General features: G+C 40.5%; 1 protein-coding gene across 1 annotated transcript in view; it reads left to right on the plus strand.

The window, feature by feature from the left end:
• Window positions 1–26,114, plus strand: part of TLL2 (tolloid like 2) — a 610,754-nt gene that overhangs the window by 570,134 nt on the left and 14,506 nt on the right. Inside the window, exon 19 of the mRNA XM_053691878.1 lies at window positions 13,566–13,816. Coding sequence (XP_053547853.1) covers window positions 13,566–13,816 — 251 coding nt within the window. The remainder of the gene's footprint in view (window positions 1–13,565; window positions 13,817–26,114) is intronic.

Genomic DNA, 26,114 nt, shown 5'->3' on the forward strand with positions numbered 1-26,114 from the left:
ATATTAAAATTAAGCACATTGTATTAGGTGGATGATTGCTGCAGGGGATATTTATATAGGAAATAAATTCAGATATACATAGAAATGATATATATGTTTTGAAAACACAAAAGATCTTACTTAGCCTCTGTGTGTTTAAAAACATGAATAGATGTTTATGGACCTGAAGAGAAGTGATTATTAACATTTATTTTCTTATTTCAGATCTACATAGACAGGATTCACTTGGAATACAGTACAATACTGAATTAAAAATAAGCTATTATTCACATATAAATGCCAGGATACCGATAAAATTGTAATGCATTTTAAGCTACTAATTAGCAGTATTAAATTGCCTTGATATAATAAAATGTTAATAATATAACATATTTGGTATCAGAACAATAAAAAAAAAAAAAATAACCTAATATTAACCATCTGTAATTGGGGTTATATATGATTAATGCAGAGAGTGTTATCTGATTAAATAACCATTTTATAAAAAAAAAAAATTTAACTTGCTTAAAAATGTCAGAAACGCTGTATTGTATTGCTATGTTGTACTGTATGCTGCCACCTGGTTTTATGTTGCGAGAACTACAGCCAGAAGGTTCTCTCTGGCTGTTAAAAATGAAATTTCCAAGGGCCAATCCGATTTAGACTTCCCAGATAACCAATGGGAAGGTCAGCTCCCGCAGGGCCACCCACAATTTACCAGTGATGGGAAAACCAAATAAAAAGTGAATGCAATGGAGAGAAAGGGACAGATTTTGCTGACTTGAATGATACATTGCTGGGCGTCCAAAATACACTCATTCTAAACAAGCTGATCTACCTTCTTCTCATTGATTGCGATATACACTTATTGGTGATCTGAGGTAAAATAATTCCTACCAAGGAATAATCGGATATCGACTGCTTTTTACTTTGGTAACGTATTCAAGGTTTTGTAAGATAAGTTATATGCATAGTTAATTTGTATTTAATAGATTTAAAGAAGCAGTGTGGTTTTTTTTTTTTTTCTCAAGTTAGCATTTCACAGCCTATATATATATATTGTTTAAATCTGCGTCTGATTGACCAAGTAACTCATCTATGCAAGTTCTGATATTGTCAGTTAATTTTGTATTGGGATAAATTGCGGTTAAATAGCAGAATATATATATATTATCCTATTGTTTTATAAACACTGTTTAGAATTGTATTGCTTGGATGTTAAAGGTTTTTAGTCCCATTGTGTTAAATAAATAAAAGGCTGAATTGTGAAGGTATATTTTTCTGGGTTTTGTAAGAAGGATAGAATATCTTAAGAGTTGGTTTTAACGCATATAAACTTTTATTTAGTTTCCTTTTACTGCAAATATAGTTCAATATGTTTATGGATATTAACTAAATAAAAGAATTCAGATATTTATATTAATTGTATGGTCTAGTAGGTGCATGGTTGATAAGGGTTTCTATTTCTTTGTATTGTGTTTATAACCCTGCCATAAACTTATATATATTATTTGGATAGCACTGCTAAGATTTTCATAAATATACTGACACATTATACTCTGCTCCTCTCAGTTACATGTCTGTAATTATGTTCATAATAAGAAGTGACCATTATACTCTGCTCCTCTCAGTTACCTGTCTGTAATTATGTTCATAATAAGAAGCGACCATTATACTCTGCTCCTCTCAGTTACCTGTCTGTAATTATGTTCATAATAAGAAGCGACCATTATACTCTGCTCCTCTCAGTTATCTGTCTGTAATTATGTTCATAATAAGAAGTGACCATTATACTCTGCTCCTCTCAGTTACCTGTCTGTAATTATGTTCATAATAAGAAGTGACCATTATACTCTGCTCCTCTCAGTTATCTGTCTGTAATTATGTTCATAATAAGAAGTGACCATTATACTCTGCTCCTCTCAGTTACCTGTCTGTAATTATGTTCATAATAAGAAGCGACCATTATACTCTGCTTCTCTGTTACCTGTCTGTAATTATGTTCATAATAAGAAGTGACCATTATACTCTGCTCCTCTCAGTTACCTGTCTGTAATTATGTTCATAATAAGAAGTGACCATTATACTCTGCTCCTCTCAGTTACCTGTTTGTAATTATGTTCATTATAAGAAGTGACCATTATACTCTGCTCCTCTCAGTTACCTGTCTGTAATTATGTTCATAATAAGAAGTGACCATTATACTCTGCTCCTCTCAGTTACCTGTCTGTAATTATGTTCATAATAAGAAGTGACCATTATACTCTGCTCCTCTCAGTTACCTGTCTGTAATTATGTTCATAATAAGAAGTGACCATTATACTCTGCTCCTCTCAGTTACCTGTTTGTAATTATGTTCATTATAAGAAGTGACCATTATACTCTGCTCCTCTCAGTTACCTGTCTGTAATTATGTTCATAATAAGAAGTGACCATTATACTCTGCTCCTCTCAGTTACCTGTCTGTAATTATGTTCATAATAAGAAGTGACCATTATACTCTGCTCCTCTCAGTTACCTGTCTGTAATTATGTTCATAATAAGAAGTAACCATTATACTCTGCTCCTCTCAGTTACATGTCTGTAATTATGTTCATAATAAGAAGCGACCATTACTCTGCTCCTCTCAGTTACCTGTCTGTAATTATGAGCAGTACCAAGCTCTTGCTGGTTCGTATCTGAGTAAGCGCAATGTTAACATTCACCCTTGTTGTTACCAAAGATGAGGTTCTGTTAGATGCTAAAGGTATCCTCCGACTTTGGGTTTCTTTTTAATTACACAATGAGAGGTAAAGGGAGGTGTTAGATTAGATTCTTCAATCAAAAGTTTTGTATTTTAAAGTAGTGCAAGATTGTGCTGCTTTGTTCTTGGGTGTAGCCGTAGTCCAGATCAGTCTCTTCAGTAGAGCTTTTGGTGACTTTAAAGCAATGGGAACTGGTGGGACATCATTCTCACTGTGCCTCCCATATTTTTATGCTGTCCTAAACCTGATAGCCTAAGCAATGTTAACTCAGGCTTCATCATTTTCCACAGGGCTATGGGAGGGAGAGGACCTCTTACACCTGCTGGACTGTCCTGCTGTCGGACAGCATTAAGGTAAGTGCTGACTTTTACTTCTGGGAACAGTACTACGACTCAGAGGAGAGTGGGCACTTTAATCTGATTTTCACATAAGGCTCAGCAATATGGGGCTCTTTGTGACTGGGACATTATACTCTTTAAGTATGGGGGGTTGTATTGCAGCTTAAGTACAGGCACTGGGGCTAGGAGTTAAGCTAAATTGTGTTTCACTATCGTTTATTTTTTTCTATGTGAAGCCCGTCGGGTTGTTATTTTACTGACGCCCACGATGGGCGGGGCTACATTTTCACGCTCTTTGTAATATTCTGCGCAGTTTTCCGTCCTTGTCTGAGCACGGAGCAGTTCCGGGTACACTGGGGTTGTTGCACAAACGGCCGGAGCATCGCACTAGAACCACATGGTCTTTTTTACTCAGAGCAAGCGGTTGCGTAGTGCTTTCAAGCCCTTGTCATCGTTGACTGCTTAGAGGTCACTGAAAAGATAGAGCAGTGTATCCGGGCGGCAGGTAGGCGCCTCAGCAGAGCTGCTGAGACGTAGTAGTGTCTGAAAATCATTTTATTTAACGGAGGATACGCTTTTTTCTCTTTGCAAGGAAAATAGTTTCCATTTAAAATTTAAAGTCACAGTAATTATTTCAAATGTTCAAAGTTATTTGAGAAAAATTGTTCTATTTAAATTTGGTTGTTTATTTTGGGACAATTTTTGTTCTGCCTGCATAAAAAATTGTCTATTTTTAAAATTTAAAGGGCCAGTAACATTTTTTTTGTAATAAGATTTTTTATATAATTTTTTTTTTTTATTCCATTGTTGTTCTACTGTGCTTCAACATGGACATAGGAGCTGTACAAAATGTAACTTGCTCCGTGTGTTTGGATGCCAATGTAGAACCACCGATCCCTTTCTGTCCCTCATGTATTGAGAGGGCTTTAAGTTATAGAGAAAAGATTTTTCATGAACAAAAATTTTCAAGAGCGGATGCTTCTCAGGAGTCTAATGACGAGATTCAGAATATGCTGCAGCTTTCTCCCCAAGCGTCCCAAACATTAACGCCCACACAAGCAGTGCCATGTACTTCTGCTCTAGCACCTGCTGGAGTTACTTTAAAAGACATAGCTGCGCTCATGTCTTCCACAATTTCTGATGCGTTGTCTACTTTTCCTATGCTTCAAGGCAAACGAAAGAGGAAAGACAACCAGGTTATCAGTGAGATTTTTGATGCCATGGTGGCAATCTCGGATGTGCCCTCCCAGGGAACTGAGATGGAGGGTATAGAGGTTCTATCAGAAGGTGAAATTTCAGATTCCGAGAGTTCATTGCCTGTGACTGATTCAGAGGTTGTCTCTTTCAGATTTAAACTTGAACACCTCTGCCTGTTACTCAGGGAGGTTTTGGTTACCTTTGACGACTGTGATTCCACAGTAGTGGTCGCTCCTGAGAAATCGAGTAAATTGGACAGATATTTCGAGGTTCCTTCTTACTCAGATGTTTTTCCAGTTCCTAAGTGAGCTTTGGAGATTGTTTCTAAGGAATGGGAGAAACCAGGTATTCCCTTCTCTCCATCTCCTATTTTCAAGAAGATGTTCCCAATAGCTGACTCTGTCAGGGAAGTTTGGCAATTGGTTCCTAAGGTGGAAGGGGCTATTTCCACCTTTGCCAAACGTACTACTATTCCTGTTGAGGATAGTTGTGCTTTTAAAGACCCCATGGACAAGATGTTGGAGGGTCTACTTAAAAAGATTTATGTTCACCAAGGTCTGCTATTGCAACAGGCGGCGTGCATTGCTACTGTCACCAGTGCGGCATCTTATTGGTTTGATGCTCTGTCCAAGTCTCTTAAGACTGAGACTTCTTTAGAGGAGATCCAAGATAGGATTAAAGCTCTGAAATTAGCCAATGCTTTTATTACGGATGCTTCTCTGCAAATTACTAAATTGGCAGCTAAGAGTTCAGGGTTCTCTATCCTAGCCCACAGGGCCTTATGGTTAAAACCTTGGTCTGCGGACGTATCATCTAAGTCTAAGCTTCTAGCAATTCCTTACAAGGGAAAGACCTTGTTTGGGCCTGGCCTGAAGGAAATTATCTCGGATATCATGGGGGTAAGGGCCATCTCCTTCCTCAAGATAAGAGAAGTAAACAAAAAGGATGACAAAGTAATTTTCGTTCCTTTCGAAATTTCAAGGGCAATTCCTTCCCTTCCTCCTCTAAACAGGAAGGTAACTATTCGCAATCTAAGCCTACTTGGAGACCCAACCAATCTTGGAACAAGGCTAGGCAATCCAAGAAGCCTGCTGCTGAATCCAAGTCAGCATGAAGGGTTTGCCCCCGATCCTGGACCGGATCTGGTAGGGGGCAGACTTTCTTCGTTCAGGCTTGGGTGCGGGATGTTCAGGATCCCTGGGCTATAGACATAGTGTCTCAGGGATACAAACTGGAGTTCAAAAATGTTCCTCCTCGAGGAAGATTTCTTCTTTCAAGATTATCTGCAGACCAGATAAAAGAGAGGCGTTCTTACATTGTGTAAGAGACCTCTCCTCCCTGTGAGTAATTTTTCCCGTTCCCGTACAGGAACACGGACAGGGGTTTTATTCAAATCTGTTTGTAGTAACCAAAAAGGAGGGAACTTTCAGACCTATCCTAGACCTCAAGGGTCTAAACAAGTTTCTCAGAGTTCCATCGTTCAAGATGGAAACTATTTATACCATTCTTCCATTGATCCTGGAGGGTCAATTTATGATGACAGTGGATTTAAAGGATGCATATCTTCATGTTCCTATCCACAGAGATTATCACAAGTTCCTAAGGTTTGCCTTTCTGGACAAACACTTTCAGTTCGTGGCTCTTCCTTTCGGTCTGGCTACAGCGCCCAAAATCTTTACAAAGGTTCTGGGGTCTCTGCTGGCGGTTCTAAGACCGCGGGGCATTGTGGTGGCACCTTATCTGGACAATATTCTAATCCAGGCGCCATCTTGTCAACTAGCAAGGTCCCATACAGACATTGTGCTATCCTTCCTGAGAACTCACGGATGGAAGGTAAATCTGGAAAAGATCTTCCTTAATCCCGAAGACAAGGGTGACTTTCTTGGGAACTCTAATCGATTCTATATCTATGAGGATTTTTCTGACAGAGGTCAGGAAATTAAAGATTCTAGATACTTGTCGATCCCTTCAGTCCAATCCTCAGCCGTCAGTGGCTCAGTGCATGGAAGTAATCAGACTGATGGTGGTGGCAATGGACATCATACCGTTTACTCGGTTTCACCTCAGGCCTCTGCAGTTAAGCATGCTCAGGCAGTGGAATGGAGATTATGCAGATTTGTCTCCTCGAATAACCCTGGAACAGGAGACGAGGAAGTATCTTCAATGGTGGTTGTCTCTGGATCATCTATCCCAGGGGACATGCTTTCGCAGACCTTCCTGGGTGATTGTGACAACAGACGCCAGCCTTTTAGGATGGGGAGCGGTCTGGGACTCCCTAAAGGCTCAGGGAGTATGGACTCAAGCAGAGTCTGTTCTTCCGATAAACATCCTGGAACTAAGAGCGATCTTCAATGCTCTTCTGGCCTGGCCCCACTTGGCTTCGGCCCAGTTCATCAGATTTCAGTTGGACAACATAACAACAGTGGCTTACATCAACCATCAGGGAGGAACGCGTTCCTTAGCGATGACCGATGTAGCAAAGATAATCCGGTGGGCCAGGCCCATTCTTGCCATCTGTCAGCGATCCACGTCCCAGGGGTGGACAACTGTGAGGCGGACTTTCTGAGCAGGCAGACTTTTCATCCGGGAGAGAGGGAACTCCATCCGGAAGTATTCTCCAGCCTGATTCTCAAATGGGGTCGGCCGGAGTTAGAATCCAGACTACTGCTAACAGCTCCTAAGCAATCAGTGTTGACGAGTTTCACTGCCTGCTTTCTCTCACTTAAGTCCATGTCAGGGGCGCTGCTATAAGACACACTTTAGAGGCTGTGTTCTGTTCCACAGCATGGATCCTGGAGGTAAGATCGTTTCAATTTTTACACATAAAACGCTATAACAGGGTCACAGTGTGGCTCCTTTATACCTTGATAGGATCCAGGGTTAATATCCTCTGAAGGGGGTTTATTGAACAGTTGGGGTTAATTATTCAGTGTATTAATTATTTACATGCTGCTTTGTGTGATTTTTTTCAAGGGCTGATAGACTGTTTTTGGCTGGATCAAACAAGTTTCACTTTTAAGTTTCACTTTCGTTTTTGAAAGTGTTGCACAGCTCTTATTACTTGCTGTACTTGTAATAACAGAGGAAGTACTGTCTTGCACTCCATGTGACCGGGTGTGGTCTCTGTTCATTTCCTCCATTTCGGCTGAGACTTGAACCTGAGGAGAGCGTTCCTCTGTTAACTGCCTGGGTCTAGGAGGTGGTGAGTGCCCCAGCCATTGGGAGTATAAAGGTGCAGTTTTCTGTAATAAAAAACTTTTTTATTTGTGTCCTTCTGTGGGTATAACCTGAGTTATGAAGGACTCTGACATGTTAGAAAGTACTCCCTCTGTACTAAATCATACCTGTTTATATTGTGAGGAGGCCGTGGTTTTCCCGCCCACTCAATTATGTTCCACATGCCTTAACACCGTTATAAAGTCTAAGAAGGGAGACAAGCCTGCTAAGGCTCTTAGTCCCTCTGAGCCGTCTAACTCTCAGAACTCGGTGTCCCATGAGATTACTACCCTTGCTACATTATCCACTCCACATGCAGTTCCCCGTAGCACATCTAATCCTTCATCCGGAGGGGGTCTTCGGTCTGCGGCCCTCAGTGCATTACCTTGCTCTAACAAACGCAAGAGAAAGGTTAAACCTAGCTCTCCTGACCTGGAGTCCTCTAAATATTTATCGGATTTAGCTATTATGTCCCAGTTATCCGATGATGAGTTAACCTCTGTAGCTTCAGAGGGTGAACTTTCTGGGTCGGAGTCCTTAGCGTCTAAGCTTCCTGCTGCGGAGGAACCGTCCTTTAGATTTAAAAGCGAGCACTTTTTTTTTAAAGGAGGTTCTGTCTACGTTAGAGTTTCTTTGACTTTTCCTGTGCCGGTTAAGATGGCGAACATTAAGAATGAATGGGAAAGAATTGGTTCTTCTTTTTCCCCCTTGTCTACTTTTAAAAAGTTGTTCCCGGTCCTGGACTCTCAACTGGATTTGTGGGGCTCCTTTCCTAAGGTGGATGGTGCTATCTCTACACTTGCTAAACATACTACTATACCTATTGAGGATAGTTCTTTGTTCAGAGAACCGATGGATAAGAAAATGGAAACCTTTCTGAGAAAGATGTTTCAACATACGGGATTTTTGTTTCAACTGGCGACTGCAGTTGCCGGAGCGACTACCTACTGTTGTGACTTTGTCAGAACTCATTGAGGTGGATTCTCCCCTCGAGGATATTCAAGACAGAATTAAAGCTCTGATAATTGCTAATTCTTTTATCTGTGATACGAACATGCAAATTATTCGCCTAAATGCAAAGGCCTCTGGCTTTGTGGTCCTAGCCCGCTGGGCGCTCTGGTTGAAGTCTTGGTCTGCAGATATGACTTCCAAGTCCACACTCCTTTCTCTTCCCTTCAAGAGAAAGATTTTATTTGGTCCAGGCCTGGACTTCATTATTTCTATAGTTACCGGAGGCAAGGGTGCCTTCCTACCACAATATTAGAAGAACAAGTCTAAGAGACAATCTTCTAATTTTCGTTCCTTTCATTCTGACAAATCCCAATGACAACAATTGTCCTCCAAGCCCTAGCAACCCAAGAGTACTTGGAAGCCGTCTCAGTCCTGGAATAAATCCAAGCAGAATAAGAAGCACGCTGAAAACAAATAGGCATGAAGGGGCGGCCCCCGATCCAGGTTCGGAACGTTTAGGGGGCAGACTGTCTCTTTTTTCAGACGCCTGGTTCAAGGACGCACAGGATGCGTGGGTCCTGGAGGTGGTATCTCAGGGATACAAGATAGGCTTCAAATCTCATCCGCCAAGGGGCAGATTTCTTCTATCGATTCTGTCTAACAGACCAGAAAAGAGGGATGCCTTTCTAGGGTGCGTTCGGAATCTATCCTCCTTAGGAGTTGTTGTCCCGGTGCCTATCGAAGAAAGCGGTTTTAGCCCAATTCTGGACCTAAAGTGCTTAAACAAATTTCTCAGTGTCCTTTACTTCAAGATGGAGACGATAAGGTCCATCCTTTCTTTAATTCAGGAAGGCCAGTTTATGACCACTATAGATCTGAAGGACGCTTACCTTCATGTTCCAATCCACAAGGAACACTTTCAGATCCTGAGGTTTGCATTCCTCGACCAGCACTTCCAGTTCATTGCCCTTCCATTTGGCCTAGCTACTGCTCCAAGAATCTTTACAAAGGTTCTGGGGGCTCTTCTAGCCGTGACCAGAACTCAGGGTATTGCAGTAGCCCCATACTTGGACGTTATTCTGGTGCAAGCACCATTCTTTTGTCTTGCGGAAGAATTCTCGGAGTCCCTTCTTCGATCACATGGATGGAAGATAATCTTGGAATTATCCCAATTACCAGGGTGGAATTCCTGAGTGCTAAAATAGACTCCATATCCATGAGGATATTTCTATCAGACCAGAGACGTTGCAAGCTAACTTCGGCATGTCTTGCCCTCCGGACCTCCTTGAGTCCCTCTGTGGCTCAGTGTATGGAGGTGATTGGTCTCATGGTGTCCTGCATGGACATCATTCCTTTTGCCAGGTACCGTCTCAGACCTTTACAACTGTGCATGCTGAGGCAGTGGAACAGTGATCATTCAGATCTGTCTCAATAGATTATATTAGACAGCCGGTTTGAGGGAATCGCTCTCTTGGTGGCTCTCTCCATATTATCTGTCCCGAGGGACATGCTTCTTAAGACCATCCTGGGAGATTGTGACTACCGACGCAAGCCTATCCGGATGGGCAGCTGTTTGTGGTGCCAGGAAGGCACAGGGTTGTAGACTCAGGTGTAGTCCTCCCTCCCGATCAATATTTTGGAACTACGGGCAATCTTCAAGGCCTTGAAGACTTGACCACTTCTGGGTTCGTCCCAGCTTATCAGATTCCAATCAGACAATATAAACTCGGTGGCTTACATCAACCATCAGGGGGGAACGAGAAGTTCCTTGGCGATGAAGGAAGTATCTCAGATTCTGGAGTGGGCGCAGGCTGTTTGCTGTCAGCGATCCATATTCCGAGTGTGGACAACTGGGAGTCAGATTTTCTCAGCAGGCAATCCTTCCATCCAGGGGAATGGTCTATCCATCCTGAGGTGTTTGCAGAGATATGCAACAAGTGGGGTTCCCCTGGAGATAGATCTCATGGCGTCCAATCTAAATACCAAGCTACCTAGGTCGAAGTCGAGGGATCCCCAAGTGGATCTACTAGATGCACTAGCAGTGCCCTGGAGGTTCAAACTCGTATATCTTTTTCCTCCATTACTGCTTCTTCCTCGAGTGGTGGCCCGCATCAAGCAGGAATCCATAATCCTGATTGCTCCATCGTGGCCGCAAAGGACGTGGTTCATGGATCTGGTGGGGATGTCCTCATCTCCTCCGTGGAAGTTACCTTGTTGCAAAGACCTGCTGATACAAGGTCCATTTGTTCATCAAAATCTAGATTCTCTGAGGCTGACTGCGTGGAGATTGAACGCTTAGTCTTAGCCAAGAGAGGTTTTTCTGAGAGTGTCATTGATACTCTTATTTAAGCTCGTAAACCAGTTACTCTGCGTATCTACCACAAGGTTTGGAGGACCTACTAATTCTGGTGTGAAGAGCGTGTTTTTTCCTGGCACAGAGTTAAGGTTGCCAGGATCTTATCTTTTCTCCAGGTGTGATATACCTTTAAGGTATATCCCTTCTGACCTTCTGATCCTTTAAAAGGGATCCTCCTACAACACTTCCTTGCCTGATTATTGATTCACTTCAACCCTGCTGCTGAACGCTCAGTTTTTGTCTCAGGTCAAGTTACTTTGCTATCAGAATAGGAAGCTACCATTTTCTCTCCTATTTACAATACTCTGATCTGTTCCTGATTAATCCTGCACTGACCAACTACACTCCTCATAAATTACCTGCAGATTATCCTCCGGATCTAACTTGTATTCTTTTTGCAACTCCGCTGCTGCTCCTCAGATGCTGTTACCGAAACCGGAAGTGAGTCACACATTCACTCTCTCTCTCCGCTGCTGAATGCAGCTGCTCTCTCAGCTCTCAGGTAAACTCCAGCCTGTTTAACATTGTATATATTCTGCACTGCTTCCCAGCCTCTGATAAGGTAATACTTTATACTTATTGTCTGGAACGCTACCAATACTCACCGCTTATGCCACGCACAATATTGGAACTGTGAAGTCTTTTGTACTTTGGATTAAGGTTCAGTGTGAGTGTGACTTTATATATTTTAGGGTGAATGTGTGTGAAGTACTGCTTAACTCTCTGCAATTGTTTACAACGTTGTCTAAATCAGTGTTTTTCAACCAGTGTGCCGTGAGAGATCCTCAGGTGTGCCACGGCAGACTGACAACAGTGTGACATATTTTTTAAACTTTGCTTGTTTTTTACTCCCAGTGCAGGGGTAGTTTGTAGGAGGCATGGCATAACAGCACAATACATACAGTATGTGTGTGTTTGTGTGTATGTGTATATATATATATATATATATATATATATATATATATATATATATATATATGCTGTATTAGGCTACAATGTGTGATCTTTTTAAAATTTTGGGATGGTGGTGTGCCACAGGATTTTTTAATGTAAAAAAGTGTGCCACGGCAAAAAAAAGGTTACAAATCACTGGTCTAAATATCCAAACAAGACTTATTGGAATGTGAAGTTCATGTTATACTTACAGCTCTGTTTGAGAACTCAATGTGATCCACAGAAATTAGTAACTATTTCAGTAACCACAATTACTGTCTATTAAAACTGCTCACTGTGTCTATCACCTGGTATATCAGAGTTTTCAGGGGTTGAACACCAAAGAGCAACAAATAAAACTTTTAAGTCAGTTACATATAGTGGATTCGTTACACCAGGATGAGCTGGAGAAGGGCCTTTCTGCTAGTTCCCTCAGGGGACAGATTTCGGCCCTGTCGAGACTGGCTGAGCTTCCAGACGTGCAGTCCTTTGTTAAGGCTCTGATTAGGATCAGACCTGTCTTAAGTTCTGGGGCTCCTCCTTGGAGCCTAAATCTTGTTCTTTGGGTTTTGCAACAGGCTCCGTTTGAGCCTCTGCATTCCGTTGACATTAAATTGTTATCTTGGAAGGTTCTCTTTTTATTGGCTATTGCCTCTACGCACAGAGTTTCTGAGTCTACCCTATCTTTTTGGTTAAGGAGTGTCATCCGCTTAGCTTACAAGACAGCGGGACATCGTCCTCCTGAGAGGATAACGGCTCATTCCACTCGAGCAGTGGCTTCCTCTTGGGGCTTTAAGAACATGGCCTCTATGGATCAGATTTGCAAGGAGGCTACCTGGTCCTCCTTACATACTTTTTCAAAATATTACAAGTTTGATGTTTTTGCTTCAGCTGAAGCAGCTTTTTGGAGAAAAGTTTTGCAGGCTGTGGTGCCCTCAGAATCAGAATAGGGTCCGCATCTTACTTTTTGTTCCCTCCTGTTATTCATTCAGTGTCCTCTGGAGCTTGGGTATAGTTTTCACAACAGTAAGGAATGAAGCCGTGGACTCTCCCTATCTTAGGAAGGAAAACATAATTTATGCTTACCAGATAAATTCCTTTCCTTCCGGATAGGGAGAGTCTGCGGCCCCACCTGTTTTTTCTTGTCTATGGGCGGTTCCCTATTATTTATTTTATTCTTCTAGCACCATTTATACCTTTTAATGTTTCTCCTACTTTTCCTTGTTCCCTTGGCAGAATGACTGGGGTAATGAGGAAGTGGGAGGGATATTTAAGCCTTTGGCTGGGGTGTCTTTGCCTTCTCCTGGTGGCCAGGTGTTGTATTTCCCAACAGTAAGGAATAAAGCCGTGGACTCTCCCTATCCGGAAGGAAAGAAATTTATCTGGTAAGCACAAATTATGTTTTGTTTTTTGTTGTTTTTTCAATGAGGTGACATTTCTATCTCTAAACCAATAGCTGAATAAGTCATATGGCAGTGTTCTGTTTGCTAGCACCGCTATCGGAGGAGGATGTGGCACAGAAAGGGGCAACTTTAGCACACTGTTTTATAAAGGGATCGCTGAAAGTCTTATTTCTTTTTAGTGATAGTAAATCATAGTGTCTTTGAAATGCTAGGATTTACCATAACTTTAATATTACTAGATTTGTTTCTTAATCCTGATCTGCATTCACCAAAAGTCTTATGAAGTTTAGATCACTTGATTTTCTAGTGATTAGCACATTTTTGAGGCCCTCACCAGAGAAAGTGAGGAATAATAAGTCATGAATGGTAACATCAAGTTATGGATAAGGTGCCTAGAATAATTTACAGGATTCACATGCTCCATTTGACACTGTGTTTCTCATTTCAGAATGTGGTGGGCACCTGAAGGCTGAAATTCAAACAAAAGACCTCTATTCCCATGCCCAGATTGGTGATAACAATTACCCAGTACAGTCAAATTGTGACTGGGTCATAGTAGCTGAAGATGGTTATGGAGTGGAATTAATCTTCCAGATGTTTGAGATTGAGGAAGAAGCGGATTGTGGTTATGACTATGTGGAAATCTACGATGGTTATGACAACACAGCTCCGAGACTGGGGAGATTTTGTGGGTCGGGGGTAAGTTGCTTTTTATGCTTTTGTAGAATGACTTGGTATGTTCAGAATAACAGTGTAAATATCTCATGTTATTAGTGATACTTAAAGGACCACTAAAGGCAAAATGTCACTTTCATGAATCAGATAGAGCACAAAGATTTTCCAGCCCCTGGGAACAAAAAAGTGTGCAACGTTTACAGGGTACTGCACAATACGCAAATTTAAGTCCCAAAAATAAGTAGCACCACCAGAACTCTTCAACAGATTTATGTCACAGCCAGACCACAAAATAGCAACATTTCTGACTCTGCCCTTAATCATGCATGGTTACACCTGGAGTTAATACACCTTATATATCCTTATAAACTACACACCCCACTATACCTATTACCTGTAACGCACCTGATAAATGCCATCTAGTGGTTACAAAAAATATTACAAACACAGAATATCCTTATAAATCAAGCAATACAGGATTTGTAATACATCAAGATTAGTACACATCAAGTTGATACACATTAAAATCATATATATGATAGATGTCAATTTTCTAAGGCACATAACAATTATACATGATAATATCACAATACTCAATATAGCAGGCACCTTAAAGGCATAGAGGCCAGCCTAACTCCCTATTCATCCCCTTAGGGTGCATGGTATCTAACTTGCTGATCCAAAAGGGCTCTCTTATTTTTAACCTTTTTAGTGCTATTACCACCTCGTCTAAAATGTCCCACTTGTTCCAAGATCTGAAACCTAAGTTGTGTTAAATTGTGTCCAACAGACAAAAAATGATTAGCCACAGGTGCATCTAGTTTTTTGGTTCTTATACTACTTTTGTGCTGATTTATGCGTTCATGGACAGAGCGGGTGGTCTCGCCTACATCCCACACGGGCACTTAATATTGTACACCGCAAAATCAGTGTGACAAGTGTAATGTCCCCTGATCTCAATTTTTTTACCCGTACTCAGATGACTAAATGAAGGGCCTTTAATCATATTATTGAAGTTGGAGCAACCAAGGCATGAAAAGCAGCCAAAATTCTTTTTGCCAATATAACCTTGGACAAGGGCTTTTGAAGGGCCAATGTCAGCATGTTCCAATGAATCTTTCAAATTTTTACCCCTCTTAAAGGCAGGCATTGGTGGCTCTCTAAACTCAATTACCTCAGGGTCTGTAACCAATGGTTGAAAATTATCTTGCGTATCCTACTACTTAATTATGAGTATTGGCTGACAAAGATTAATCTATTTGATTTCTTTTTTTCTCTCACCTCTTTTTGTTCAAGTAAATTTTGCCTGGGAATTTGTCTCACATCCTCAATTTCTTTTTGTATTAAGGTTGATGGATAACCCCTCACCTTAAACCGGTAACCCATTTCTGCAAATCTTTGCTCTATAGGGCCTGTCTCAGAGACAATACTTTTCACCCTTAAGAGTTGGCTCCTAGTGAGAGACCTGATCAAAGAGGGAGGATGCATACTGTTATAGTGTAAGTGAGTGTTGCTATCCGTTTCTTTCTTATGTAGATCCACTACAAGATCGTGGGTATCTTTAAGTACCATTGTGTCAAGGAAAACAACACTCTCCTCACTACAAACCAATTTAAACTTAATGTGACAAGTTGCAGAATTTAAATCATTCACAAATTTTTCCAGGGTCCCAATGTTGCCCAGCCATACACCAAAGATGTCAGCAATGTATCGCCACCAGGTGGCGCCCTACTGTAAAAATAATGGATGACTATATACAAACTGTTCCTCATATATATTCATATATATATATATTGGCTTATGTAGGGGTGACATTGGAACCCATGGCTGTACCTTGTAACTGTAGGTAATAATTATCCTCAAATAAAAAGTAGTTGCAACTCAGGACAATATTCAATAATTGTAAAATAGGAGATACAAAGAGGAGATGCAGAGTTCCTCTCAAGATATGCGCTCGGGACCAAACGGGAGAAGCAATCGTAGGCGGTGAAAGGCAGCTCTCTTAGGATATGGCGGTGCACAGAAAATCTATAGGAGAAAAATAGAGGCGCCACATAGAGTAGTACAGTCGTGGGCAGAAGTAACAACCGGAGACCCAATATCTCTATAGATTAGCCTCTTATCAAACGTTGCGACACAACCGGAGTGCCAGACCAGACAGCATGGGACCTTTCTACAAAATAAAGAATGTACTTTTAATTATTCGTGCTCCTTTGTGTTTTCTACAAATTTGACACCTGATGACCTTCTGCCTCCTGGTTCTTCCGACTGGATAAGCCCCGGTACCTGTTCTGTTGGGATGTGCCTAAAGCTGCCGCTGTGTCCTACGAGCAACTAGAAAGGTCCGTGCTGTCTGGTCTGGCACTCCGGTTGTGCCGCAACGTTTGATAAGAGGTCTCCTGTTAATAATTGTAAAATGAATTCCCTCTGAAGGGCATTGTATCCATCATCCTGGCTCATTATCTTACAGCCCCAATACCAGCCTCATGGGTTATCAATGTGTACAGTGAAGCCACATCAAGGCTAAAAAGGATCCCTTTAGTACTTTCAAATGGTAGATTTCTTTCATGTAATTGGCAAGAGTCCATGAGCTAGTGACGTATGGGATATGCAATCCTACCAGGAAGGGCAAAGTTTCCCAAACCTCAAAATGCCAATAAATACACCCCTCACCACACCCACAATTCAGTTTTACAAACTTTGCCTCCTATGGAGGTGGTGAAGTAAGTTTGTGCTTAAGATTTCTACGTTGATATGCGCTTCTCAGCATTTTGAAGCCCGGTTCCTCTGAGTACAGTGAATGTCAGAGGGATGTAAATGCAATGGTTTTCCTCACGGGAGATCTATTTCATAGGTTCTCTGTTATCGGTCGTAGAGATTCATCTCCTACCTCCCTTTTCAGATCGACGATATACTCTCATATTCCATTACCTCAGTACTGGTTTTGCTATCTGCTATATGTGGATGGGTGTCTTTTGGTAAGTGTGTTTTTATTACTTAAGACACCTCAGCTATGGTTTGGCACTTTATGCATTAATATAAAGTTCTAAATATATGTATTGTACTTATATTTGCCATGATTCAGGTTTCAGTATATTTCCTTTTGCAGACTGTCAGTTTCATATTTGGGAAATGCATTTTTTAGGAAAACTTATTTCTTACTTGGGGTATAGTCTTTTTTCAAATTGACTGTCATTTTAAATTTGCGGGCAGAATTAGGCTCAGAAGGGCGCAAAATGCCAAACTATATTGCGTCATTTTTGGCACAAGATTTTTTTTTGGCGCAAAGTTACGTTCAATGACGCAAATTCGTCATTTCTGGTGTCTTTGTTGATGCAGAGTCCTTTCACAAGGTTGCGTCGTTGGTGACGCGAGTGTGTCATTTCCGGATGTTGTTAGCGCCAAAAAAATGTCTCTGTTTCATTATTTAAACCCGATTCCTATGTGCCTCTTGCCTTTTTTCTCTATCAGAGGGCTATGCTGTTTGCATTTTTTCCCCCATTCCTGAAACTGCCATATAAGGAAATTGATAATTTTGCTTTATATAATGTTTTTTCTCTTACATTTGCAAGATGTCTCAATCTGATCCTGTTTCAGAACTCACTGTTGGATTCCTGCTGACTGATATCAGTCCTACCAAAGCTAAGTACATTTGTTGTAATTTTGTGGAGATTATATCTCCAGCTGTGGTTTGTAATAAGTTGTCTTGATAAACTTTTACATGCAGAGAATATGTCCATCAGTAATAGTACATTGCCTGTTGTTGTTATTTTAACATCTAATGTACAAAACATACCTGTGAATTTATAACAATTTTTGCTGTTTCTATTCAGAAGGCTTTGTCTGCCATCCCGCCTTCTAATAAATGCAAAGTCTTTTAAAACTTCTCATAGAGTTGATGAAATTTCAAATGACCGACAACATACTGAATTATCCTCCTCTGATGAGGATCTATCTGATTCAGAAGATCCTTCCTCAGATATTGACACTGACAAATCTACTTATTTATTTAAAATGGAGTACATTCGGGGGCGGAGCTAACCGCTAAGCAGAGAGGACGCAGTCTGAGTGAGCTCCCTGATAAATTCTAAAATATATTATAAATTGTGCTTATTTAAGCATCAAAGGGGGACAATTTATTATTGGAGACCCTGTGGATCATACAACAGAGAGAGATTGCTCCTATTTTTGCTCTTTCCCCCTGCCCTTCGCTCTGCACTGAGGGAAACAATTCACGAAGGACTAACATTCTACTGCTGGGCACCGGCTCTCACTCCGACAACACCCCTGCTTTGAGGACAAGAGACTTGCTACAGCTGTGTCGCCTAGCCTCCGGAGGGTCGGGGCTCCGCTCCGGAGCTAGCGCAGGGTATCCTGTCACGGGAGTCGGAGTTCAGTTGGCCCTACGGCCCAGATCATTGTGGACCCTGCACGCCAATCCGGTGTGCCCGCTCATCAGCCGACCCAACTGAAGACTGGCAGCTTCTCCTCCGGCAGCTTCTCTTCTGCAGGGACTTACCTGGCCTGATCTTCCTCGGGAGCCGCATTGGGAGGTAACGCCTAGACAAATAACTACAGAGGCCTCCAGGCTGTAGACTTTTGGCGCGAAAGTCCGCCATCTCTGGCTTTCTCTGTCGGGCCTAGCCCCGGCGGTTCAAACTCCCAGGCCTTGATTGACGGTTGTACACAGCGGGTAAGACTTTTACTTATATATATAAACAGAGACCCCTAAACATAAGGAGCTTCTGAAGGCTCTCTCCCGTGGTATTTTTTGAGGCCCTGAAGTAAGATACTACGACTACTAGAGACTATTCATCTCATCCCCTGTGCTGGTGGCGGACACACAGGATACAGATTGTTTGATCAGTCATACCCCACTTTAACACCAAAAGGTCCCATTACTAAAACTGGGTGTCCTCAGATTAAAGTAGACTTAAAGTGATCAAAGTGTAAAGGGAGTAATAGTAAACACGGGGGTGAAGTCCCACTATAAGCCCACCATTTAAACCCTTGGGAGAAGGGGAAGCTTAACTTTACTTTAACTGAGATACAGCAATAGAATCACCCAGCAAAAGAAATAATGACTATTTGTATATGCTGTGTACTCCCAGGACAGCTTCCTACATCTGGGGGTGGCTGGCTCAGGGGGTGATCACACTTCTGAATAGGGGATTCAGCTCCTCTACTCCATATAAGGAAAAACAATTGAGGCACCTGTCTTAGATCCACATTAGCAAACTGCGGGCTCTGAGATACAAGCAGGCCTCTACAAGCTGAATGACCCAAACCACTACTAAACAACATAGGTGGAATCAAGATTAGTGGGCAGCTATGCTAACAGGAAATATGCCCACATAGGTCCTACATGTTGGTACACAAGGTGTTAAATATGCTTTAATATACAGCGGCTTATTGACAGCAACACATGATAACTCATCAGACTCAGTTTGATCGGCATGATAGAGTCACCCTGTAATTGGATAAGCGGCACTACTAGCAAACATTAACTCTCATACAATGAAAGGGAAAACACAATCCGTTAAGGATTGTTTATCCAAGGCACAAGCGAAAAAGAAGTCTATGATTCAAAACAAAGGTGCTAACCAGGAGGGAGACATGTCAGATACTATACTAGCAAAAAAAGGGGGTTAAATAAACTAGCGCTTAAGAGTTAATATCCCTTGCCCTATTCTCCTACTATCTACTTCCCAGATAGAAAGGTGTATAAAGTGAAAAAGTTATGGAGATTAGGCGCTTAATCTGCAAAAGGGATAAAGGTGTGTATGGAGGTCGTTAGCTAAATATGTAGAAAAAACTGGACCTTGGACAGAATAAGTGAAAAATTCTTCTACAATTTATTTTCAAAATAAAAACATGATAATACCAAGATAAAATAAATCACAATCCCTAAGTGTTGCAACACTATATCGATCAATTCATAAAATTTCTAAAATTCAGATATACATTTGTTTCATACACAAATAAAAGGATTTATCTGCTCTTTTGTATCCTTTGTTCAAAGATTTTAGATAGAATATATTCTTTTATTTCAACACAATTAATAATATTTGTCTCTATTTGATATTTTATATCTATATTTCATCAGCTTTAAAATTACAAATATGTAGCAAAAACTAACAATTAGTTAAAACAATTTAAATGCAAGATTATAAATGGTGTCCCCACAATGGCTGTTTACTTATATTGGTTATAATTTTGTGTATCTAAAAAGTTCATCAAAGCATTTGTAAGTAATTGGAGATAAATTACTGAGGGCTGTGTTCTTTATCCTTATATTTATGTTGTGATATATTAAGGTTTCACAGTTACCTCTTTGTATCCTCAGTGAGCTTAATTTGTAGAAAAGGAATGTTCCAAACAGTGTTTAGGGGTGATTTTCTTACCCTCTCTTGTGAGCTGTTACTACTCACGGCTTCCCAGCGGTTCCTATGTGTCCTCAGTTTGACTCTCAGACAAGGGGTTCCGGTAGGTAATTTTCTTTGTGTTACCTTGTCACTGGTCTTTGTAGAAGTGCTCTGATTACAGCACCAAACTGTAGACAATCCTTTTGTTTCTGTAACTTGCGCAAGTTAGCTTTTGTGTTTGTAGTTCCTCAATCTCCTGCACTTAAGTACTTCTGTACGCAGGAAAAAAACAGGCTTTTTCTTTCTTGGTGTTCACACAGATATCTGATCAACTTCTGTCTATTTTTTAGTAGGTGCTGTTCCTGACTATTATCCAATCTATTTTTTATAGATAAAATTTCCTCATTAATATTGCATAATGTCTCATTTCTAGATTTTTTTATAATCTCTATCAGCCCTTTAGAGGCATTAAATAGTACTCTTTCCTTTTCCTTTTCTACAAATTAAGCTCACTGAGGATACAAAGAGGTAACTGTGAAACCTTAATATATCACAACATAAATATAAGGATAAAGAACACAGCCCTCAGTAATTTATCTCCAATTACTTACAAATGCTTTGATGAACTTTTTAGATACACAAAATTATAACCAATATAAGTAAACAGCCATTGTGGGGACACCATTTATAATCTTGCATTTAAATTGTTTTAACTAATTGTTAGTTTTTGCTACATATTTGTAATTTTAAAGCTGATGAAATATAGATATAAAATATCAAATAGAGACAAATATTATTAATTGTGTTGAAATAAAAGAATATATTCTATCTAAAATCTTTGAACAAAGGATACAAAAGAGCAGATAAATCCTTTTATTTGTGTATGAAACAAATGTATATCTGAATTTTAGAAATTTTATGAATTGATCGATATAGTGTTGCAACACTTAGGGATTGTGATTTATTTTATCTTGGTATTATCATGTTTTTATTTTGAAAATAAATTGTAGAAGAATTTTTCACTTATTCTGTCCAAGGTCCAGTTTTTTCTACATATTTAGCTAACGACCTCCATACACACCTTTATCCCTTTTGCAGATACTATACTAGACACCAGCTCTGAAGAGCCATCGCAGCCCCCAATTAATACCCTGGTCCAGCAAATTAAAGAAGTATTCCAGATAGAATTGAAAGCGGCAATACAAGATATCAGAAATGATATAAAAGAAATAAGCCAGAGAACCTCTGATCTGGAAGACAAAGTAACGGAAATCATTGAAGAAATTCCAATCATACACAACTCGGTCCAAACTCAACATGATAAGATAGAGCAACTGGAATCACAACTCGAAGACCTGGAAAATAGATCCAGGAGGTCTAATGTCAGAATCAGGAATCTACCTGAGACTTATGATAAGCTTAATGATGTTCTACTCAGAATCCTGCGACGTTTGCTACCAGAAGTAGAGGAGAGTCTGTTTATAACTGACAGAATACATAGAGCCCTGAATAAACCTAAAATTCCAAATACACCTAGGGATGTGATCCTTAGGTTCCACTACTACACCACCAAAGAGCAACTCCTTCAGGTCACCAGAACACAACAACACGTAGAATTTGAAGGACATCAACTTCAATTTTTTGCTGACCTGTCTCCTATCACATTACGTAAGAGAAGGGAACTTAAGCCAATGACCATGGCTCTCACGAAAGCACGAGTTAAATACAGGTGGTCTTTCCCATTTAGACTTGTGTTTCTGTATAATAAATCCACCTATTCCTGCACCTCCGTTGAGGAGGGAACAGACTTACTCCGACGATTACAACTTAGGGAAGATGATTCTCCCTTGCCATTGCCGCCCAGGCCACCAAGGATACAGATACAACAGATGTGGAACAGAGTCCCTAGAGTTCCAAACTCGCACAGCAGACCTTGTGACACTTCGGGCATAGAACCAATTCACCAATCCCAGGCTACAACTAACCGATGAAAGATCCTGTTTCAGGTGCTTCCCAAAAACTGTAAGCTGGACACTATTGAGTGTCATGTGATCCTCTCCATGCTGCAGAGTTTGTGAGAGGCATCTCAGACTTGGGAGTCCGTGATCTATCTACAAACTGTAAGACCAATGTTTTCAAGGACTAACAGCTGCCCAGGGGGGAGGCAGCTCCCTTAGGTTTCTAGTTCTGTTTAGTTTACTTACACTAGTTTAGTTCAATGTGGAGTAGAGCAGCAGCCATATTTCTAGCAAAAGGTAGGCCCTTCTGGTCCTACCAAAGTATCTCTACATTGCACTTATATGCTATTAGTTTATTAATGTTAGTTACCGATAGTACGGTTAGTTAGTAACAAAAGGTGAGCATAGGCTCACATATTGACAATTGCTTATATTAATAGACTCTATCTAATATAGTTTAGTCTGATGCTGTTGTTTTATATAGAATTAAATCAATTGTCACTGTTAGTGATATTGTTCATACACCTTGTGACCAATGTACCTTATATATAGGGAAACTAGGTATCTCGCACTGATACTAATGTTTATGTTTGTACTTGTTTGTTGTTATGTTCACAGTTTATATTTTTCTCTTTTCTCCAGTTCTTTTCTATCCTTCTTCGAGCACCTGGGGGACCATAAATGCGGGACAAAGATGGTGGTACATAGCACTAATGCTAAAAGGTAGGAACGAGACATCTCACAGACAGTATTTGGTCTGGGCTTGCCACAACACTATAGGAGTACATATTAGCTTAACAATCCAAATACATAATGCCAATTAAGATACTGTCCCATAATGTAAGAGGGCTTCACTCACATGTCAAAAGGAAAAAAGCTATCGCGGAATACAAAAGCAAACAGGCTCATATCATACTGTTACAGGAAACCCACTTTACTTCCACACAAAACCCAAAGTATTGGGATAAGGCCTTCCCAACACAATACCACTCTTTCGGTCATAAGAAAAAGAGAGGAGTCTCTATCATTCTGCATGCATCCCTAAATTTTCAGGAAGAGGAAGTAATTAGAGATCCAGAGGGTAGGTTTATAATACTTAGGGGGAAAATTCATGGGAATTCGATTGTATTGGGAAACATATATGCCCCGAACGATAATCAGGGTCATTTCCTGGCTAAAATTAGTAAACTATTAACTTCGTGGAAAAAATACAAAATTATTCTAGGGGGGGACTTCAATCTCACACTCAATGACAGGATCGACAGATCCCCCACCATAGGGACGCCCTCAAAAAAGATATTAAGCGATTTCATCCTAGATCATAACCTGTTAGATGCCTGGAGAATCCATAACTTAGGGGTTAAGAACTACACATACTATTCTGCAGCCCTCAATTCTTTCTCCAGGATTGATTATATTTTTGCTAGTCAGATCTTATGCCCACTGATAACCTACGCTAATATAGCGCAAACCAGCTGGTCCGACCACTCTATTGTGGAAGTGTCAATTAAAGGTTTGTTTGACCCCTCTAGGGACAGATCTTGGTCCTTGGACCCTTCGCTCTTAAGAAATGAAATATGATGTCAAAAACTCACCCAACAAATTAGATACTTTTGGGCAGATAACAAAAATTCAACTCCGAACCCTCTATATATTTGGGGTGCATTCAAAGCCTACCTAAGAGGTTTCTTAATTCAAGAAAAAGCAAACTTAAATAAACAGAAAAAAAAGATAATTGAAGAGAGGAAACAAGAGCTCGAGGAGCTCAACACACAAGTAATAGCGAATAGAAGCCCCAATTTAATTAAACTAATTGCATCCAAAAAGACAGAATTAAATAAACTACTTGATGAAGAAGCGATGGCTTATCTGAGGATGGTTGATGCTCAGTATTTTGTTTACGCCAACAAACCTGACCGAATGCTTGCCAGAAAAATTAGAAACATCACTAGATCATCCTCCATCCCTCAGATTCAGACTACATTAGGCTCCATAATTAATGACCCTCAGCATATCGCCAACTCTTTTGCGGACTTTTACCAGTCCTTATATCAACTACCAAAGAGCCAAACAGAATCTAGAAGAAATAAAATACAGGAGTTCTTGAGAGTGTGCCACCTACCTACCCTAGAAAAAACAGCTTTAGATCAGTTGAATGCTCCCATTACGGCCCAGGAAATCGTTATAGCCATTAAACAACTTAAAAGCAACAAAGCTCCTGGGCCTGATGGCTATTCAGGAAGCTTTTACAAAAAATTCTCGATAGATCTTGTCCCTCACTTATTGGAGACGTTTAACTATATAATGGAGGGGGCACAATCCCGAATGACCTATTAACAGCCAGAATTTGCGTGGTCCCTAAACCGGGTAAAGATAAGTTCCACTGTAAAAATTATAGGCCAATATCGCTTATAAATTTAGACCTCAAACTCCTTACTAAAATTATGGCCACAAGACTAAACTTACATATATCCAAATTGATAGTAAATGATCAGGTGGGGTTCATTACGGGGAGGGAGGCTCCTGACAATGTGCGTAGGGTTATCGATCTTATTAGTTTTGCGACAAATGAAAAAGTGCCTTCTCTGTTCCTTTCTTTGGACGCAGAGAAGGCATTTGATAGGATTCATTGGGATTACATGCTTGAGACCCTTTCACAGTTCGGTATATTGGGCTCCTTTGTTAAGGCAATTCAAGCCATCTATACCAGTCCGTCGGCGTATCTTAGGGTAGCAGGATACCAATCCAAAAGAATACATATTCATAATGGCACCAGGCAGGGATGTCCCCTGTCGCCCTTGCTATTTGCTCTATGCATTGAACCTCTAGCAGCGAGCATTAGAAACCAGAGTGATATAGCCGGAATAATAGTGGGCAAAACAGAACACAAACTCTCGCTGTTTGCCGATGATATCATATTAACGATAAGCAAACCCCTATTGTCCCTTCCAATCCTATACGACCTCCTATCTCACTTTGGCACCCTGTCGGGCTACAAAATTAATAATGACAAGTGTGAAGCCATTGAGGTGCACCTTCCTTCCCATACCAAAAAACTATTAGAGATAAATTTTGACTTCAAATGGGCCACTAAAGCAATTAAATACCTAGGAGTCTTAATCCCTTATAACCTTGAAGACCTATATAAACTCAACTATCCTCCTTTGTATAAATACCTACATAAAGAAATGAAAGTATGGAGTACGTATAAAATCTCATTCTATGGAAAGATGGTAGTCAGTAAGATGGTGATACTTCCAAAACTGTTGTATCTCTTTAGATCATTGCCTATAGATGTCCCCTTAAAAGATCTTAAAAAAGTCCAAAAGCATATGTTTGAATTTATTTGGGCTAATAAAAAAGCGAGGATAAACAGGAAAACTCTATTGAAGCCTAAAACTGAAGGTGGGTTGGGAGTCCCTGATCTACAAATTTATTTTAAGGCCGCTAGGCTAGCTCAAACAGCACTCCTGCACAACTCTAATAGTGACTTAGCATGGGTTCAGTTAGAGAGTGACATGTTAAACTTACACCCGGTATATCAGATGTTTTGGACCCCAAAAAAAGACAGACCAGATTCCTGGAAAAAAATCATATCAATTGCACATACGATGGGGTTGTGGGACAAGCTACAAAAACAATATAAGCTAATTCCTATAGGCTCACTCCTCACACCATTATCCATATTCCCAGACAAACATAACAACAGCGACAAAACTAGCACGATTTGGGCCAACAAAGGCCTATATAGGATAGCAGACACATTATGTAACTCTGAGATGGTCTTGTTCCAGCAGTACAACTCTCTTCCACCCTCTACACCACACTCCTGGTTTCATTATTTTCAATTAAAAGCTAAGATAGACGAAGCCCGTAGATTACGAGATCCAAACAGCACCACATTATTTGAGAAATTCTGCAGCTCTACCTCTAGGACTAGAGGTACAATCTCCAGCCTATACCAGTTTTTATTCACTAGACAGCGACCAGAGAAACCAT

This window comes from Bombina bombina, chromosome 9, assembly GCF_027579735.1.
Source record: "Bombina bombina isolate aBomBom1 chromosome 9, aBomBom1.pri, whole genome shotgun sequence".
Taxonomy (NCBI): Eukaryota; Metazoa; Chordata; class Amphibia; order Anura; family Bombinatoridae; genus Bombina; species Bombina bombina.